General features: G+C 43.2%; 1 protein-coding gene across 2 annotated transcripts; it reads left to right on the top strand.

The window, feature by feature from the left end:
* Positions 1-1,290: 1,290 nt before the first annotated feature.
* GSTA1 (glutathione S-transferase alpha 1) lies at positions 1,291-15,108 on the top strand. 2 transcript variants are annotated; one of them, XM_059178258.1, is made up of 7 exons: positions 1,291-1,440; positions 8,198-8,302; positions 9,177-9,228; positions 9,928-10,060; positions 11,886-12,027; positions 13,739-13,870; positions 14,733-15,108. In XM_059178258.1, the coding sequence occupies exons 2-7, from the start codon at positions 8,216-8,218 to the stop codon at positions 14,856-14,858; spliced, it is 672 nt and encodes a 223-aa protein (XP_059034241.1). In that variant the 5' UTR covers positions 1,291-1,440; positions 8,198-8,215; the 3' UTR covers positions 14,859-15,108. The 2 variants fall into 2 exon arrangements, with proteins under 2 accessions (XP_059034241.1, XP_059034240.1); XM_059178257.1 differs by lacking the exon at positions 1,291-1,440 and adding an exon at positions 5,955-5,979.
* The last annotated feature ends 1,466 nt before the right edge of the window (positions 15,109-16,574 follow it).

The following is a 16,574-nucleotide window of genomic DNA, read 5'->3' as shown; positions in this document are numbered from 1 at the left end:
CCAGGACCTGATCTAGAATTCTCTCTTTAGCAGACCTCCATGGTCATAGTCAACAGTTTGGGCTGTTGAAGGCTCTGAGAGCCACACAGGAAGTTGGAATAGATCTTGCAGAGCACCATGCAGGGGCTTTGATCCAAGAGCAGCACAATGACATCAGTGGGTCAGGAGAGACTCTGGCAACATGGTAGGGAGACATGAGGCCCGTAGCCCTTCAGGAGAATATGGTAGTGTTTCAGAGATGGATGAATGAGATGTATCTGGACAGAGATGGGGGCAGTGGGCGGAGAGGAACAGACAGATGGAGGGATGTCAAGGAAAAATTCGTTGACATACTTGAAGACATGGTTCTCAGACTTGAGAGGAAAGTCGTGCAAACTAAGGAAATAAGGTTCCATCGCTCTACATAGTATGTGTGTTATGTTTTTCTTGAGAGATAAAAGGAGAATATTTCAGGATCAAAGTACCTGAAATTGGACTAAATAAAAACCATGGTCCCCCCCCCCAAAAAAAAAAAAAAGATTGCAGGAGATACGGGGGTCCATCCATAGAATGAAAGGGTTAACACAGACACAGCCATCTTTATAAGGCATTAGATCATTCTGTCAATCACTGAACCAATGTTAAGTCATTGCTTGTGTGTTGACCCTATTCAAGAAGGAAAGAATTCATAGAAATCAAGAAATACTCTCTCTCCTGACCCTTGTGGTGCTGAGTTTGGGGCACATGCACATGATGAAGACCTGAACAGTCTTCCCATTTGAGCACAGCTCTACTTTGAAATCACAGAGCCCTATGATAAGATAAATGAAAATGGTCTATTACCATATAGCATTTGAAGTTTTATTATTTTCTTTGCCTGATAATTATCCATAGTTCCTTATGTGTACATAGTCTGAAAGGGTGTTTGTCAAAGTTTCCTGAAGTTGGAGGTGCCATGGGGTTTTCTCTTCATGTTATCATTTGCATATTATTGGAAGACTTTAATACATTTCATGAACTTCTCCAACATTTTATTTGGAAAAGTTACATACGTCAGAATAGTTGAAAGAGATGTACAGTGGACATGTGTTTTAGGTATAGCATTTTACAGTAATGGTTTTTCATCTGTTTGGTCCTGGCATCCAGTTCATGGAAACCTCACAGTCAGTTTCTTCCAAAACTGGCAGAGAGAGTCCAATCAGTCTGAAATTGTTTGCTTAATCTTTTAATTGCCAACCTTGAAAAGGAACATATTAACCAGTTGTTTCATAAGAGGATGACTTGTCATTCCCTTCTAATCTAACATGGGAGCCAAGACCCTGAGCATTGTGGGAGTGACTTCTCCCTCACTGAACTCAACCCTCATCCGAGAGGAGGCGTTACCTACTGTCAAAGAGCTTATAAACGCATGAAGGGTTGGCATGGAGCTGCTGCGCCTCCTGGGAGAGACACTTCAGTAAGGTAAGTACTGCTTTCCTACATCTTCAGATGTTGCCTCACACCCTCATCTCTAGATTACCAGAAAACCACTTTAAAATGTGTCTTTAGCACAAAGAAAAGTCTGTTTTATACTCAACATTGTGCCTTCTTGGTGTGTTTAGGGGATAGTTCAAGAGTTGTTTACTCAATGGTTGTTGGATACATCTTTACAAAAATGTAAAAATGAATTCAGAGATTTGAAAACTAGAGCATGAGAATTTCGATAGAAAGATATTCCTGACATAAGGGGAAAAAAAGAATGAAACCATTTTGGCAATCAGAGAATATGACCAATGCAAGAGAGACTAGAGGTGTTTGTGGCAGCCTTACTTTCTCTGTAAGAATAGCCGCCCCCACCCCCACCCCCACCCCATCCCCGCCGCTTATGTGTGGTTTTGCTTACTGTGCTTATCAGTTACCCATGGTAACTAACCACAGCCTGAAAATATTAAGTGGAAAATTCCAGAAAGAAAAACATTCATAAATTACAAATGCCCATCAGTTTTATTACAGCATATCATTATACTTTTTCTATTTTATTACTAGTCATTGTTATTAACCTCCTATCGTGCCTAATTTAGGAATTAAACCTCATCAGAGGTATGTATAGGCAAAAACGTAGTATATGTAGGGTTTGGTACTTTCCTGGTTTCAGGCAACCCCTGGGGGTCTTGGGACATAGCCACGCAGATAAGGAGAACTACTGTAGTCAACACAGAACAGTTGTGAATTATGATACTGCAATGTTATCTAGCCTATGAAAATTACGATTTGTCATAATAGAAAAAAAATTAGTCTGAATGTCAGCAGCACTAGATTCCAAGTCTCGGCTCTGACTAGCTAGCTGGTGAGGCCCATTGTCTCTTTAGGGTTCAACCAACTCATGGCAACCTAGAGCAGGGCTGGAGTAAGGTTTCCCAACCTTGGTACTATTGACACTTTAGGCTGGCTTGTTTGCTGCTGTGGGGAGCTGTCCCGCTAATCGTCCTTTAATTGTTGTTTAGTTAAAAAAATGTGTATTATAGACATGTACATTTAGTTTGTTTTAAAGAATGTACTCGACAATAGTCTTAACATACATATTTCCTCGACTTTGGAAACTTTGCACCTTTAAAATATCTACTGTGATAGTTCATTTATAAGTTTTATAAGAAATGGTCACTTCATGAATACTGTTGACACAGTTTATTTTTTTATTTTTTTTTTTTAAAGATTTTATTTATTTATTTGACAGAGAGAAATTACAAGTACACTGAGAGGCAGGCAGAGAGAGAGAGAAGGAAGCAGGCTCCCTGCTGAGCAGAGAGCCCGATGCGGGACTCGATCCCAGGACCCTGAGATCATGACCTGAGCCGAAGGCAGCGGCTTAACCCACTGAGCCACCCAGGCGCCCTGTTGACACAGTTTAGATTCTCATAGTGTCTTTGCATTTCACTCAGTACTTGTAGAAAGAGCACAGTGCAGGAGTGAGGTTCCAACCTAGTGGAGTGACGGACAGCCCGAGGAGAAGAATAAGTCCCAGTGGATAACAGGAGCATGCCTGTATTTTCCCAAATGGCCATGAGCTCTACCCTGGAAAGACTGCATAGATACAGCAGCTAACCACAGTCAGCCGTAAGATATCTCCAACTAAATATCCAACCACTGTGTCTGCTAGGATAACATGGTCGATGAAAACTAGGCAGATAAAATGCAGAATGACTAGTAGTAGATAAAAAGCATTCAGAGGCACATCAAGCATGGCCTCATGCCACATCAGAAACATCTCTGTTCTCTACCCAATTGATGCTGTAACACCCTCCCTTCTGGTTTTGACAATAAGCCATGCTTCCAGACATTGCCAGATGGCCTTCAGGGTGCAGGCGAGCCAAATCACCCCCATTGAAGAATCACTGGCTTACGGGACCTCTCAAACTCCCAAATGCAAGAAGTCCTGATAGGAAGGCTAGGTGGTCAGCAGAACGTATCTTTCATTTCTAAAAGGCACAGAAATTCACCTAGCTAGAATGCATGAGCCACTGGAGTCAGACCAGAAGGGTCCACGAAGTCGTGCTGGGAGTGTTAATATCCATGGGGGAGGACGGGTTTTGTACAGGCAGGGATGAGAGGTTCAGTGATGTCACTGTGACAATCCAGAAATCCCCGACAGAAGATGCTGAAATGCCAAGGAGGAAAAACACTCTGTGAGGTGCTAATGAGAGCAAGGTTGACAAGGAAGTGGCGTGATCCCAATATGAAGGGAGGCAGAGGAGTGGAGGTGGAAGAGGCACGGGTTTGAGGATATTATGCTGCCCCGGGGGGGGCAGGATCCTGCCTGGACAGAACGCACAGCATGCTCAGCTTACAGCCTGGCAGCCTTGGCCTTGCTGTGACTTGCTTGGCCATGATTGGGGGTAGGAACCAATGACACTGGAGTCACCACTGGGTGCTCTGTGAGCTGCCTGTTGTCTACAAAACTTTCCCGGCAGGAACCAGGTCAGGCTCCTACCTTATTGCTGTGCAACAAGGGAGTGTGCCCGATGATGATGCTAGTCGAGCAGTTGGAAGGAGACTTTTTGAGAGCGGGGAGTACAGGACATATCAGCCAGAACCAAAATGTCGGAGAAGGTTCAGTTAAATGTCAGTTACCAGGTAAGGAACAAGATGTCAGAGAGAAGAGATCGTTTTCGGCAAGTGTCGACAGTGAGACTCTGCTCTTGTGCAGTGACCAGCAATTACACTCACGGGGCTGGGACCCGCACAGGGGAGCCCAGAGACTGGAAAAACTCCAGAGTGCCTGGATCAGGCAGCCAGTGGCAGGGGGGATGGGCCAGAGGTGAGAGACACTGCTGGGTACATGCGGCTGGTGGGCCGAACCAGAAATCTGCTGACGTCTTGAGGCTACGAAAGGCTGTGTTTAATGATGCGCCAGACCTCTCTGAATCTTCGTTAGAGGTCCTACAATACAGGTTAGCACACAGTCCATACCTCCGGTCTCTCCACACAAGCCAGATAAATGATTGTATGCCTCTGAAACAACGTCTGGAAATACGTAACATCTGATTCCTACTGGAGCTCCATGGGTCAAGAGCTAGGTAGACGCACACATGGTGGTGGGTAAATAGGCAGAGATGAGAGATGGACAGACGAAGAAAGATGTGTGCTATCCAATGAGCCCAGAGACCCACCTCTGTCCAGGAATAGGGAGCAAGAGGGAACTTGCATTTTCTGATCCCTATTATGAGTTTTAGGTACATGTTCTCACTTAACAGCTTTTTAGGTACATGATCTCATTCAACAGCCTTCAAGAGTAAATGTAACCAACCATCTCTAGAAGAGAAAATGATGGGTGGGGATTTAACAACTGAGTTTATGTACCAGAAGACAGGAGCTGGCATTTGTCTCCAAGGTCCCTTCTCTTTCTCTGATCCTCACACTGTGATTAGGACCACATCCAGAGACATAACTCTTTTCATATACTACTGGAATTATCGTAGGATATTCTCCATTCGAGGAATATAAGCCTACTTTAAAAAAAAAGATTTTATTTATTAATTTGACACAAGTAGACAGAGAGACAGGCAGAGAAAGCGAGAGAGAGAGAGAAGCCTGACGCAGGGCTTGATCCCAGAACCCTGGGATCATGACCTGAGCTGAAGGCAGAGGCTTTAACCCACTGAGCCACCCAGGGGCCCCTAAGCCTACTTTTTTATTAAGGTAAAATATACTTATGTAGTGCTCCTTGTACTCCTGGTTCTTCAGGATGTCAAAGTAAAGCAAGGTGTGTTTTATCAATATTCTTTTCAAGCCTCTATAAATCAGCTAACAAAAAAGGAGCTTGTGAATTCCATGTTTCCCGCTCTGCCTCCTTCACCGGGTAGTTGGATAATGGGCTCTGAATGGGAACAAATCAACAAGGATCTCCAGGAGAAGCATGGAAGCTGTCAAAGTGTTCCATGGTTTTAGAAGCCCAGGACCTGAAGTCAGATGAGTTCCGACTAAGCCAATGCTCGTACAGCCTATGAGTTGAAGAAAGCTGCTTTGTCTCTTTGTACTTCAATTTGCTCATTTTTAAAATAGGATGTTTGAAGCTGTTTCCCGGGGTTGTCCTGGGCGGGGGGTGGTCACACTCGCCAGATACCGAGGCCCCATCAGGAACATCCGCGTGTGTCTCTATGGCCAATCATCGAGTCTCTCCAGATCTCCTTTTCTGCTGATCAGGCAAAGTTCTGTGACAACCTTTGCCCCACTTTTGATCAGGCCTCTGGAGACCTCCCATTCAAGAGGGGAACCAAATTGCTTATCTGGGGAGCCTTCTGATAAAATATTATATAAGGTAAACATTGTTTCCTTTTGTATCCTGACCCTCAGTCAGTGGTTAAGGTGGTGTGAGGCCTTTTATCACAACTCTGTGACCAGTGGTTCAAAACACACTCGGTACAAGCCTCATTCTCCTTTGCATCCCGCTGAGTCATAGCACCCCCATTCTTCATGATAAGAAAGTACAATAAACAAATCTCCAATTACAAGACAGATGACTTGGTAAGTATGTTTCCAAACAGTTCTTTACTTACTTTTTTTTTTTTTTTAAAGAGATTTTGTTTATTTATTTGAGGAAGTTGGGGGCAGAGGGCAGAGAGGGAGGGAGAAGCAGATTTCCCATGTTGGAGGACCCTGGGATCACGACCTGAGCAGAAGACAGACGCTTAATTGACTGAGCCACCCAGGCACCTCAACAGCTTCCTAAAGGTTGGAATTACTGAGTGCTACATGAAAAATATGGACATTGAAAGCACTCTGATACCTAAAATTCAAGTCACACACACTTTTTCTGAGATGTATCCATTTGAGGTAGTTTTTTGGAGTAGTATTGTGGGGGCCTGGAGCTGATGGCCAAGAAGGAATTCTTCAGAACTTTTCGGTGCAAAAAAGGTGGTTTTATTAAAGAACAGGGGCAGGACCCATGAATAAGTATGCTGCCCAGGATTGAGTGGAGCAACTGATTATATACTTTGGGTAAGTAAAGATAAGGGAAGTTCCAAAAGGATCCTCCTGTGCTAAAGAAGACACTTGCTATTGTAAAGCTAAGGTGGTTTTCCCCTGTAGTAAAGCCATTATCCTTAAGCCAGCTGGGAGTTTCCTGGAAGAATGTTACATTCTGACCATCTCAAGTATTTGTCAGTGAGCTGCAGGTTATAAGGACATTTAATATTATCTACATTTCCTTCTGCCTTTGTTTCCTACCTCACATTGGGTAAAGAGAAGTATCTTTTTGTCCCAAACTCCGCATCAAAATTTTACAAGAGAATCTTAATATTTTGTAAACAGAGCCTAGGATTTGCACAGAATATGCACCTGTTCCTTTTTAAGACCTGGCTTTAGGACTCCTGATTTTAATGAGTCCTGTGTGTTTCCATTCACATCCATGATAGAACATCCATTGTTTGAGCCACTGGGTTTCATTGTCTGGTTCCCTGCTATGTTCACTTCTCATAGGCTGAGATGGACCAAGGACTTTCAAACTTCACTGATGAGGCAGAACCAAAGTATCCCTTACCATTATACAGATCAAAAGAGTGTGCACTCATGTACGTGCTCATACCCACAATAAACACATATTTGAAGCTAAAATGTTTCTGTTTCTACATAAAATACACTCAGATATTTTCTATTTTCTACTTCACCATAGAAATTGGTGGACTTCACAATCCACTAAAGGTTGTATATTTTAAACACCAATATAGAAAATAAAATCTTTGGTTTTGAATGGAAGTGGGTTTGAATCCCAATGCTACCACCTATTTGGGGCAGGTTACTCTAGAAACTTCAGTATCATCAACTTTAAAAAGACAGTAATAGCAGAGCCACCTCAGGCAATTTTTGGAGAATGAAATAAAGACAAATAGCTAAGAATACCCCTTGTATGACAGGCACTTAAGAAATGTGAGTTCTGTTCCATTTACTGTAAGATTAATGCAGTAACATCCCTTTTTCCAGATTATGAAGTGCCACCAAGTAAAGTTAGAATGTAGAATTCCAAACAAAGGAAGGGAATTAGCTTCCTGTGTCTATGAAAAGAACTAAGGTCTTTTGAGCTAGAGTTGAGCCTCAGCCCTTTAAACAAAAGCAGGATAAGAGCCACGGAGTGGAGGACTGACTCTGCCTCTCCTTCCCCTTCTTGTTAGGGAAGTCCTCTGGTTTCAGTGTCCCTCAGAGGCTCCCAGCTCTGTCCTCTCTTTTCAGTCCTAGGTGTGGATTTTCATGTCCATCACTAACTAGGGAATAACTATAGACTCTTTTCACCTTTGAGCCTTGTTCTCATTAACTGATATGGGCATGATAACAACCAGTTTCATGGGGCTGTTATGAAAATTAAAGATATAATGTATCCAAAGGCACTAGCCTTGGGTCATGATCATTAGGAGATTTTCAATAAATACCAATTCTCTAATCCTTTCCCCTTTTTCCAATGCCCATACTTATATCCTTATGGTACACTCTCCCTATTAGCCTGCTAAGACAATCCAATTTTACCCAGTGGAGGTATGAGCATCGTTTGGAACAATTTCCCAGGGTTGGCTACTGATAGATGAGAACTTGGGCCATGAAAAACATTCTAAGGACTCTTCCAACTCGAAGGCAGATACTCCTTCCACATTGTTGGTGCTGTTCGGCCATACACCAGAAAGTACATTTTTGCTTCTGTGGTATTGTCCATTTGCTAATCCGTTCATTTGTTTGTTCTTTCATTCATGTTTAGAGAACTTTGGAGTCCACCATGGCAGGGAAGCCCAAACTTCACTACTTCAATGGACGAGGCCGAATGGAGTCCATCCGGTGGCTCTTGGCCGCAGCAGGAGTAGAGGTTAGATCTGAGTCTTGTCATCTTAAGTTGGATCTAAAATTGACTCTATCAAAGTACTTTTCTTGCATAAGTTAAGAGAATTTTCTTACTAAATGACCTGTGAATATATATATATATATATATATATATATATATATATATATAAAGTAGAAATAGGCTAGCAGTTTTGCATTAAAAAATTTGTCAGCTAAGTCTCCGACTCTTGATATCAGCTCAGGTCATGATCTCAGGGTTGTGAGACTGAGTCCCACACTGGGCTCTGCACTGGGCATGGAGCCTGCTTAGGATTCTCTCTTCCTCTGCTTCAGCTGCTTCCCCACCCCCATGCTCCTGCTCTCTCTCTAAAAAAAAAAAAAAGAAAGAAAAAATTGTCAACCATTAAGAGTTGAACAGATTTGGGGCACCTAGGTGGCTCAGTCAGTTAAGGGTCTGCCTTTGGCTCAGGTCATGATCTCAGGTCCTGGAATGGAGCCCTGCATGGGGCTCCCTGCTCAGCGGGAAGTCTGCTTCTCCCTATCCCTCTGCCCCTCCCCTTGCTCATGCTTTCTCTCTCTCTCAAATAAATAAATGTAATCTTTAAAAAAAAATAAAGATATGAACAGATTTGACCTAATATATTATTAAAATTTCTTCTCATAAAGGATATAAACAATTAAAATAACCTAAGGAAACTAAACACAGTGTGTAGGCCTTATTTGGATTTGCATTTAAGTGAACTACAAAATACCGTTTATGACTTGTGTGCAACAACTAGAAGCATGAGCCTTGATCTTAGATGATTTTAAGGAAGAATTGTTGCTATTATAGTATAATAACAACATATAATATATGCTATATATTATAGATGTGCTAATTCACTGTTTCTGCTTTCCAGTTTGAAGAGAAATTTATTGAAACTCCAGAAGACTGGGATAAGTTAAGGAGTGGTAAGACCAAGTATCTAATTCTTGGGATGAGGGTATCAGGTAGAAGTCATAAGCTGAGTGTGTTGGGAGTTGTGGATGGTGGAAGGGAAGAAAAGTGGCCCCCATGTAAAAGGTGGGGCTCCTTGGGCCAGTCTTTCATCTCACTCAGGGCTAGGAAGGGCTTGAACTCTGAGCATTTGCTAAATGAATCATGCCCCTTGCCCTGCGAATGGCCTCTCTCTGCTCTCTCCAGCTTTTCTGCCTCCCAAGTGAGTTGGGTCAGTTCAGTATTCCACACAATGTGCCTATCCAAGGACCCTTGAACACATGCAGTAGAGTGAAAAAGTAGAAATAGGCTAGCAGTTGCTTTGAGTTCTTTTCTCTGGTGGGGTTGACAAGGTCCTACCAGCAATATTATAGTCTCAGAGAATGAGAGGGCATTGCATTGACAGTAGGAAAAGGGAGATGAAGAACAAGGTCCAACACTACAAGCATCAGTGGACTCAGGAAAGCCGGGCACACACTGACCAGTGGGAGAGTTGAAAGAACACCTAAAACATTCTACATAGAAATCTCTTTTAGAATTGGCCTTAATGGCATGAGTTCTAAGAGAGTTCTCATTTGAAAGATAGGCGGTGGCATCCCTGTTGTAGCTTCTCTCAAAATTTCACTCAGTTTCACTCAGTTTTCACTCTGCTTCTTCTTTTCTTCTTTCAAAAGATGGACATCTGATGTTCCAGCAAGTGCCAATGGTGGAAATGGATGGAATGAAGATGGTGCAGACCAGGGCCATTCTCAACTACATTGCCACCAAATACAACCTCTATGGGAAAGACATAAAGGAGAAAGCCCTGTACGTATTTTTTCTGTTCTTTCATGAACAATTAATGTGAAAATTTGGGTTCTTTCTTGGGTAAGCAGGACCGTGTTGGGGAGATTATGGCCAGGAGGAGCACAGGACTTGGTGGTATAGATTGAAGTCTGACGCCACCGAGATCTGTGAGAATAAGGGATCCTACTTGCAGTGGATTCACCAAGTAGGGTTACAGAAAAGGAAGCAGTCCATAGATAGAGAACATATGGGGACAGAGTTTCCCTAATCTGATGAACTATGAGACCAGAAAGATGGTGGACTCATCACCAGGTATCAGGCCTTTTGGAGCTGGATACCAGCCAACAAGTAGAGACAAAGGACAAGGTGTCTGAGTATCTAGCAGATAAGGCAGGGAACAGAAGGATCCTAAAGGTTCATAAATTACAAGAATGCTGAGCAAGAATTCCACTTACCAGCTACTTGATAAGCGTGAATGGAGCCTAGTCCTTAAGCTACTAGAGTTATCTTGAGCAGCCAGATTTTAGCCAATACAACCATATCTGTGGGTTCTCTTCTCTTGTGATGGGACCACATGATTGAGATTTAAAACCCAGAATGCTCTGTTACCAGTTACTCAAAAAGTTAAACATAGATTGACCATATGCCAGCAACTCCATTGATAGGTATAAAAAGAAGATAATTTAAAATCCATCTACCCTGGAACTTGTGCACAAATGTTTGCAGCAGTGTTGTTCTTACTGTTCAAACAGTGAAACGTTGCAAATGTGCATCAGCTGACTAGTGGTTGGAAGATTGGCCTATCCATCAATGGAATATTATTTGGCCATGAAAAGGAACGAAGTATTGATGCATGGTACTTACTACATGGATGAACCTTATAAACATCATGTTACATACATCAGACACAAAGGCACCTATGGTATGACTCTATTTGTATGAAATATCCACAACACTCAAATCCATAGAAACAAAGTAGTTTAGTGGTTGCCAGGGGCTAGAGGAGGGAAGAAATTGGAATGGCTACCAAAGCATATAGCATTTCTTTTGGGAATATGAAAATACTCTGTAATTAGAGTGGTGATAGTACAGAATTGTGTATCTTCACTATAAAAATCACAAACTTGTACACTTGAGAAGTGTATACATTACGGTATGTGAATTAAGCATTAATAAAGATTTAATTTTAAGAAAAAACTCTTAATAGGAAGCCCAGTTGGGAACAATAAAACCAAATCTCCTAGAATATGTACTGGTTGGAATGTCCAAAGAATTTCACCTTTTTAGGGGCTGAGTTGAGAAATGCAAACAAGGTCAGAGTTGGGCAACTGTATGTGGACAGGGTTATGGGAATTAATTGGAAAACCTGCTGATATTGGGCACATAAATGGGCTTGGGTGGGGTACTAGGATGAGACAGGAAAGGGATGTGACTGAGACGTCTGTGCCAGGGACCTTATTAAGAGATCACTTAAGTGGCATGTCTTAGGCGCACGAGTCACATTACCTTTGTGCCCAGAACAAATCACAGCAGATATGGCAAGCCCCAGGTATGGTCCCAGTGGGTCTGTGTGAGATTGCACCAGTTTCTCTGGGCTCTGGACAAGTCACCAAAGCTCTCTGTCCCGCTCTTTGGTCATGTATATAATGAAAATTTTAGCCATGTATCTACGTCAGTGGTTTGTTCTAGAATGAGATGTTCAAATCAAGTAAAAATCCGAGCTGAATGGGTGGGGTATGAAAATGCATCCAGTGGGAACTGAACTCCTGATGCCTACTCTTGTGTGTTTTTCAACTATAAAATCAAGACAGAAGACGTTTGACAACTTGGTCACTTTGTCTTTCAGGATAGATATGTACACAGAAGGTATAGCCGATTTGAATGAAATGATCATTGTTTTGCCTCTATGCCCACCTGATCAAAAGGAGGCCAAGATTGCCCTGATCAAAGAGAGAACAACAGATCGTTATCTCCCCGTGTTTGAAAAAGTAAGTGGACTGTTGAGCACTTTGGGGCACTGGACTTAGAGGACAAGGAAAGCTAGGACCTGACTGGCATTCCTTAGGCATTGACCTTTGCTTCCAGAGAGCAAATAGTAATGCAGCACCCTGACTCTCAAGGCATTTTATAAAAACCGACGGTGAGGAAGAATTGTGCTAGTTGTACCCAAATTTCAGTTTTCCAGCAAGACTTCCACTAACCAGGACCTGATCTAGAATTCTCTCTTTAGCAGACCTCCATGGTCATAGTCAGAGCTCGGGCTGTCGAGGGCTCTGAGAGCCACACTGTACATTAAAATAGGTCTTGCAGAGCACCATGCAGGGGCTTTGATCTAAGAGCAACACAATGACAGCAGTGGGTCAGGAGAGACTCTGGCAACATGGTAGGGAGACATGAGGCCAGTAGCCCTTCAGGAGAATATGGTAGTGTTTCAGAGAGATGAATGAGATGTATCTGGACAGAGATGGGGGCAGTGGGCGGAGAGGAACAGACAGATGGAGGGATGTCAAGGAAAAATTCGTTGACATACTTGAAGACATGGTTCTCAGACTTGAGAGGAAAGTCGTGCAAACTAAGGAAATAAGGTTCCATCGCTCTACATAGTATGTGTGTTATGTTTTTCTTGGGAGATAAAAGGAGAATATTTCAGGATCAAAGTACCTGAAATTGGACTAAATAAAAACCATAGGCCAAAAAAAAAAAAAAAAAAAAAAAACCAGATTGCAGGAGATACGGGGGTCCATCCATAGAATGAAAGGGTTAACACAGACACAGCCATCTTTATAAGGCATTAGATCATTCTGTCAATCACTGAACCAATGTTAAGTCATTGCTTTTGTGTTGGCCCTATTCAAGGAGGAAAGAATTCATAGAAATCAAGAAATAGGGCGCCTGGGTGGCTCAGTGGTTAAGCCGCTGCCTTCGGCTCAGGTCATGATCTCAGGGTCCTGGGATCGAGTCTCGCATCGGGCTCTCTGCTCAGCAGGGAGCTTGCTTCCTCCTCTCTCTCTCTGCCTGCCTCTCTGCCTACTTGTGATTTCTCTCTGTCAAATAAATAAATAAAAATCTTTAAAAAAAAAAAAAAAAAAGAAATCAAGAAATACTCTCTCTCCTGACCCTTGTGGTGCTGAGTTTGGGGCACATGCACATGATGAAGACCTGAACAGTCTTCCCATTTGAGCACAGCTCTACTTTGAAATCACAGAGCCCTATGATAAGATAAATGAAAATGGTCTATTACCATATAGCATTTGAAGTTTTATTATTTTCTTTGCCTGATAATTATCCATAGTTCCTTATGTGTACATAGTCTGAAAGGGTATTTGTCAAAATTTCCTGAAGTTGGAGGTGCCATGGGATTTTCTCTTCATGTTATCATTTGCATATTATTGGAAGACTTTAATACATTTCATGAATTTCCCCAACATTTTATTCAGAAAAGTTGCATATATTGGAATAGTTGAAAGAGACATACAGTGGACACATGTTTTACGGAGGCATTAGCCAGGGCTTCAGCTGAAGGAAAGAACAGCCCAGACCCAGTGTCCCACTGAGTCAGGGGCAATATGGAGGGTCTGAAGCCCCCACCCCATCAGTGAGGCAGGAGAGGTGGGGAGGTAGGGTTGGAGAGCAGGGAGGAGCAGAGGGGCCCAACCTGACTGAGCCTGAGCTCATGGTGTGATTTTTTAAATCCTCCAGGTGTTAAAGAGCCATGGACAAGACTACCTTGTTGGCAACAGGCTGAGCAAGGCTGACATTCACCTGGTTGAACTTCTCTACTATGTGGAAGAGATTGACCCCAGCCTTCTAGCCAACTTCCCTCTATTGAAGGTGATCTCTCTCACAGCTTTCAGGAGGGAAGGCTCACACCTCCCACCTCAGGATCTGACATTCGGACGCAAGCCCCATAACTGCCTCTTCTCAATTCCACTATGCCCTCCAGAGTTAGCTCCTAGGAGCTGATTGAAGCACAGAATCTTGTCAAGCCAAGGCCATTTGAGGTGGATGCTTCCCCAAGAGTAGATTGTCTTCACCAGGAGAAGGACCCAGAGCTCAGCATCTATCTTCCCATCCCCATTCCATTATGGTTTCTGTCCTTGTTTTCTCTGGGGTTTCCCTTATCCATGTGTATCCTCTTTCCTTTGTGTGTCTGCCGGAGGAGCTCTTCTTCCTTCTGCTTCCTTCCTTCCGCTCCTGCTCCTAATGGCAGACATCATGTTTCTCTGGGCAGAGTCTCCCTCTCTCCCTGTGCCTCTCTCAGTGGGCTGACTGGTTCTGAACGATCTTGTGGTTTACTTTTCTATATTTCCTGTCTTCCATTCTGGGGCAGTTTTCCTATATATTTTATTGTCTGTCAGGAGACTTTATGTGTGTCGTTCCCTGACAGATACATTCCTCTTCTGGCTGTTGCACTAGAGTGATGTATCCACAGGATTTATGCGTAAGGAGGGAGACAGGGAAGCCCTGAAACTGAAACGAGTCTGAAAGAAAGATGCCTTTGGGGCAAATGTCATTGAGCTGTCTTTTCTTCCTCTCACCTTCATGTCTCTCTGGGTGTGGTTCCCAGCCTCACACTGGTACTGATGGAGGAGACTCAGCTGGTCCTTGCAGGAGGGTCTCTGTTCCCTGCCTTGTGCTAATGATGGGGTTGGGCTTTGGTTCCATTCTGAAGCTGTGCCCTTGTGCACTGCAGGCCCTGAAAACCAGAGTCAGCAACCTCCCCACGGTGAAGAAGTTTCTGCAGCCTGGCAGCCAGAGGAAACCTCCCATCAATGAGAAGAGTTTAGAACAAGCCAAGAAGATTTTCAGGATGAAATGAAGCAGGAATGGATGCCCAGCCCACGCAAGACACACCTGCTGAGGTTTTCTAGCCATGAAGTGCGTTACCTCCATGTAATTCCTGGCTATTGTGAGGTTAGGTTACCGATTGCAAAAGCTTAGTGGTAATTTCATTAGAAATTATGCAGATTTAGTTGCAAAACAATTTGTTTTGATCAAATATCAAATCATGATCACCTCCTAGGATGTGTCTCTTGGCCATAAGCATAAATAAAGGGAGAAAAATTTCATGGATTCTTTCTTTGATCTATTAAAAAAAAATAGTCATTTTGTCTATCATGTACCTGTCAAAAAGAGTGAGGTAGAAATTTTCATAGGACATTTTTCTACACAAAAATAGTCTCTTTCTTTTGTATTTTGCTATATTTCTGATGTGCAACCTAAAAGGTTTCTTTCTTTCTCATCTTAACTTGACTATAACTGCAAAGACCCTATTTCCAGGTAAAGTCACATTCACAGGTACCCAAGGTTAAGACTTCAACCTATCCTTTCTGGGGTACACAATTTACTCTGTAACTTCACACTAGGGCATGAGAGCAAACTGAGCATAAACCTAATCAGGACATCTTGGCTTGAATCTGTGAATCTTCATGGTCTGTCATGAGGGGGCAGTTTGGATTTTGTTCCAAGGAAAATAGGGTGTCACTGAAGTGCAGCCATATAGCCCGCTTTCCCAGCCTGATGTACATATAATAAAATCACATCTTTTAAGTATTCATCTTTTTTTTTTAAAGGGTTTTACTTATTTATTTGACAGAGATCACAAGTGTGCAGAGAGGTAGGCAGAGAGAGAGAGAAGCAGACTCCCCACCGAGCAGAGAGCCCAATGCGGGGCTCAATCCCAGAACCCTGGGATCATGACCCGAGCTGAAGACAGAGGCTTTAACCCACTGAGCCACCCAGGCACCCCTTACTTAAATATTCATCTTAAGTCTTTCAAACATCCATCTTGGAAGAGCAAGAACGTTCTTCCCCCCAGTAGTCTCTTTTGCAACAGTAAATCCAACAACCGAGGTGCTTACTCCATTCAAAGTGTCAAATAGACTTGACACTGAGCAAAAGTCCCAGAAGCCTCCTGCTGCCGTATCTGTTCTTTGCTGCCCCTTTTGCCACATGGAGTTCCTGTGTCCCATAGACTGCCCGATCTGAGATGGTTTGGTTGAAACCCTGATTACCATTCGTCCACCCAAGAGAGGGCAGCAGCCTCCTCTTGCTCTGTAGCTCAGAGAGAAGGAAGTGGAGGCCTCCCTGCTGTCACTCAGGCCTGGGACCCCAAACTGTACATGAGGAGATACAGTCCTCTCCCCCCTGGCATGTTGCTCTGCAGGAGAGACTAGGATGATGAGTGATGTCTAGCCTTAGTGATCTACTGAGCCTATCATTTGGGATCCCCCAAGAAAGGTAGGATCTAGGGGGCTGAGCCCAGGGCCCTAGCCCTGACTGCCCATTTTCATAGTGTGAACTTCCCCACAGTTGCATAGGGTGGGGCAGACACATATACAGGGCACATGGCTTGTGTTTTTTATGCCTAGTCAGTGTTAGGTCAGTTCAGTCCAAGCAAGATGTGTCAAGTTGTCCTCCCAAAAGGCTCCCATTTCCCTTTGCCTTTACCTATTAGCTCTCCTGCTTTGGACTCCTCAAGGTGTTTATAAGGAGGAGGGACCTTTGTTATCTATTCTTCCAACAATATATTCTT

The sequence above is a fragment of the Mustela lutreola genome, chromosome 6 (assembly GCF_030435805.1).
Source record: "Mustela lutreola isolate mMusLut2 chromosome 6, mMusLut2.pri, whole genome shotgun sequence".
Classification (NCBI taxonomy): Eukaryota; Metazoa; Chordata; class Mammalia; order Carnivora; family Mustelidae; genus Mustela; species Mustela lutreola.
The sequence above is the reverse complement of the archived record's forward strand: the minus strand, read 5'-3'. Positions and strand labels throughout refer to the sequence as shown.

Excerpts from the sequence above, each read along its gene's own strand:
- GSTA1 (XM_059178258.1), top strand. The coding sequence starts at position 8,216 with ATGGCAGGGAAGCCCAAACTTCACTACTTCAATGGACGAGGCCGAATG. Across the intron at positions 10,061-11,885 it reads GACATAAAGGAGAAAGCCCT|GATAGATATGTACACAGAAG; the intron begins GTACGTATTTTT and ends TTTGTCTTTCAG. Across the intron at positions 13,871-14,732 it reads CCAACTTCCCTCTATTGAAG|GCCCTGAAAACCAGAGTCAG; the intron begins GTGATCTCTCTC and ends TGTGCACTGCAG.